At 48.9% G+C, this 2,037-nt stretch overlaps 1 protein-coding gene across 1 annotated transcript; it reads left to right on the forward strand.

Moving 5' to 3' along the window:
• Positions 1-1,154: 1,154 nt before the first annotated feature.
• nog1 (noggin 1) lies at positions 1,155-1,817 on the forward strand. The gene has a single exon (XM_062986743.1). The coding sequence runs from the start codon at positions 1,155-1,157 to the stop codon at positions 1,815-1,817; it is 663 nt and encodes a 220-aa protein (XP_062842813.1).
• The last annotated feature ends 220 nt before the right edge of the window (positions 1,818-2,037 follow it).

A 2,037-nucleotide genomic window follows, 5' to 3' on the forward strand; every position in this document is an offset into this window, starting at 1 on the left:
CCATCCATCCATCTATTCACTTTTGTAGCTATAGCAGAGGTTAAAGAGATTAGACATAAAAACTAGTCATAACAACTGTAATTATTTTTTCTTGCTTCTTTTTATTTATTTATTTATTTTTTATTCATCAGTTTTAAAGTACTTTGCATTTATGTCATTGTGCTTCATTATTTTGTATTTGTGAATGTAAATGTTCAATGTCGACCAAAACCCTATTATTATTATTATTATTATTATTATTATTATTATTATTATTATTATTATTATTATTATTATTAGAGTAGGTTCAATTAAATCATTAAATGTTGCCTCTTTGGAGAAGAAGAAGGTCCTGGGTTTGATTCCCAGGTCGAGCGGCCTTGATCCTTTCTTTGTGGAGTTTGCATGTTCTCCCCGTGTCTGCGGGGGCCTGTACCACCACTGTTGGGGTGAGATGGTGCTGGAAACAGGAGCATTCGAGATGTAAAATTGAAGCTAACACATGTTCAATATATACTCCGGTGAACCATCCACACACGGGTAACCTTTACATTCTGTTACCGGTGGTACCGACAGAGGGCGAGTCGGTGCCGTGAGCGACAGAGATCCCGCCTCCTCCTCCTCCGTGTCGGGAATCTCCTTCTACAAACAAACCCTCCGGAGACCGTCTGCAATGACGTATGGCGTCCCGGTCCCAGCGCGAGCGTATATGAGAGCTCGAGCCGGGGGTTTTTCTCAAAGGAAAATAAACCAGCACGCGCAGCGACACACTCACGCGCACGCACGAGCTCAGAGCGCACGAGCTTTAGCAGAACTACCGACTGAGGATCTGCAGAGTCTTGTGCATCATCATCATCATCATCATCATCATCATATTTAGGAATAATTTACTACTGATGAGAGCAGCTTGGAAAAGGAAGCTCCTGCCATCCGTGTCTGTGGAGATAAGCAGCGCATGAATATCAGACCCTTTAAACCGAGTTTAAAAAGACATCCAGTGCGCTCTGCATGGACGCGTAACCTCTGAGACTTGCTTGGGGAAGGTCGCTCCTTGGTACTGATCCTGACAAATCCATCCTTCGGTTTCTATCGGTTTCTATGGAGATAACCCGTGCATGAACGTTTTTAAGTTGTCGGACACTTTGCGGATTTGTTTGGTCTTGTTTTGCGCAATGATGGAGCGATTGGCGACTGCGGTGTGCATGCTTTTTGCGGCGCTCGCGCTAAGGGCGCACCTGGGCGCGTGCCAACACTTCTATCTGCTCCGGCCGATACCCAGCGACAGCCTGCCTTTGGTGGAGCTCAAAGAGGACCCGGATCCGGCCCTGGACCCGCGCGAGCGCGACTTAAACGCAACCGAGTTGCGCACCATACTGGGAGACTGGGATGCGCGCTTCTTGTCCGTGACGCCTCCGAGCGAGCGCCAGGAGGAGGAGGACGACGCCGCCAACGAGTTCTTACCCGACGGCCCGATGCCCGCGCACATCCGCGCGTTGGACCTGGACGCGCCCTTCGTGCCGGGAGCGCGACGCCGCAAGACCGGGCGCAAGCTGAAACGGCGGCTGCAGATGTGGCTCTGGGCGCGCTCGGCGTGTCCGGTGCGCTACACGTGGACCGACCTGGGCAGCCGCTTCTGGCCCCAGTACGTGCGCGTGGGAGGCTGCCGTACCGAGCGCTCGTGCTCCGTGCCCGAGGGAATGACGTGCGCGCCAGCCGGTTCCACGCGCGTCACGCTCTTGCGCTGGCGCTGCGCGCGCCGGAGAGGCGCTCTGAAGTGCGCGTGGATCCCCGTGCAATATCCCATCATCACCGAGTGCAAGTGCTCGTGCTCGAACTGAAACTTTTCACGTGCTGCAGCATGTATTAGATATTTAACTTATAATAAGTGCATTATAGAAATAAAAAAGTTTTATTTTTGGCTATTTTTGCAATGTTGATATATTTTTATTGGTTAGTATTTTTTTCTTATGCACTATGAAGTGTAAGAATGTATTTTTTTGTTATGTAATATTTCATTTTGTATATGTGGCACCATGTAAAAATGATAGACAGTATTAT

This window comes from Trichomycterus rosablanca, chromosome 2 (genome assembly GCF_030014385.1).
Source record: "Trichomycterus rosablanca isolate fTriRos1 chromosome 2, fTriRos1.hap1, whole genome shotgun sequence".
NCBI lineage: Eukaryota > Metazoa > Chordata > Actinopteri > Siluriformes > Trichomycteridae > Trichomycterus > Trichomycterus rosablanca.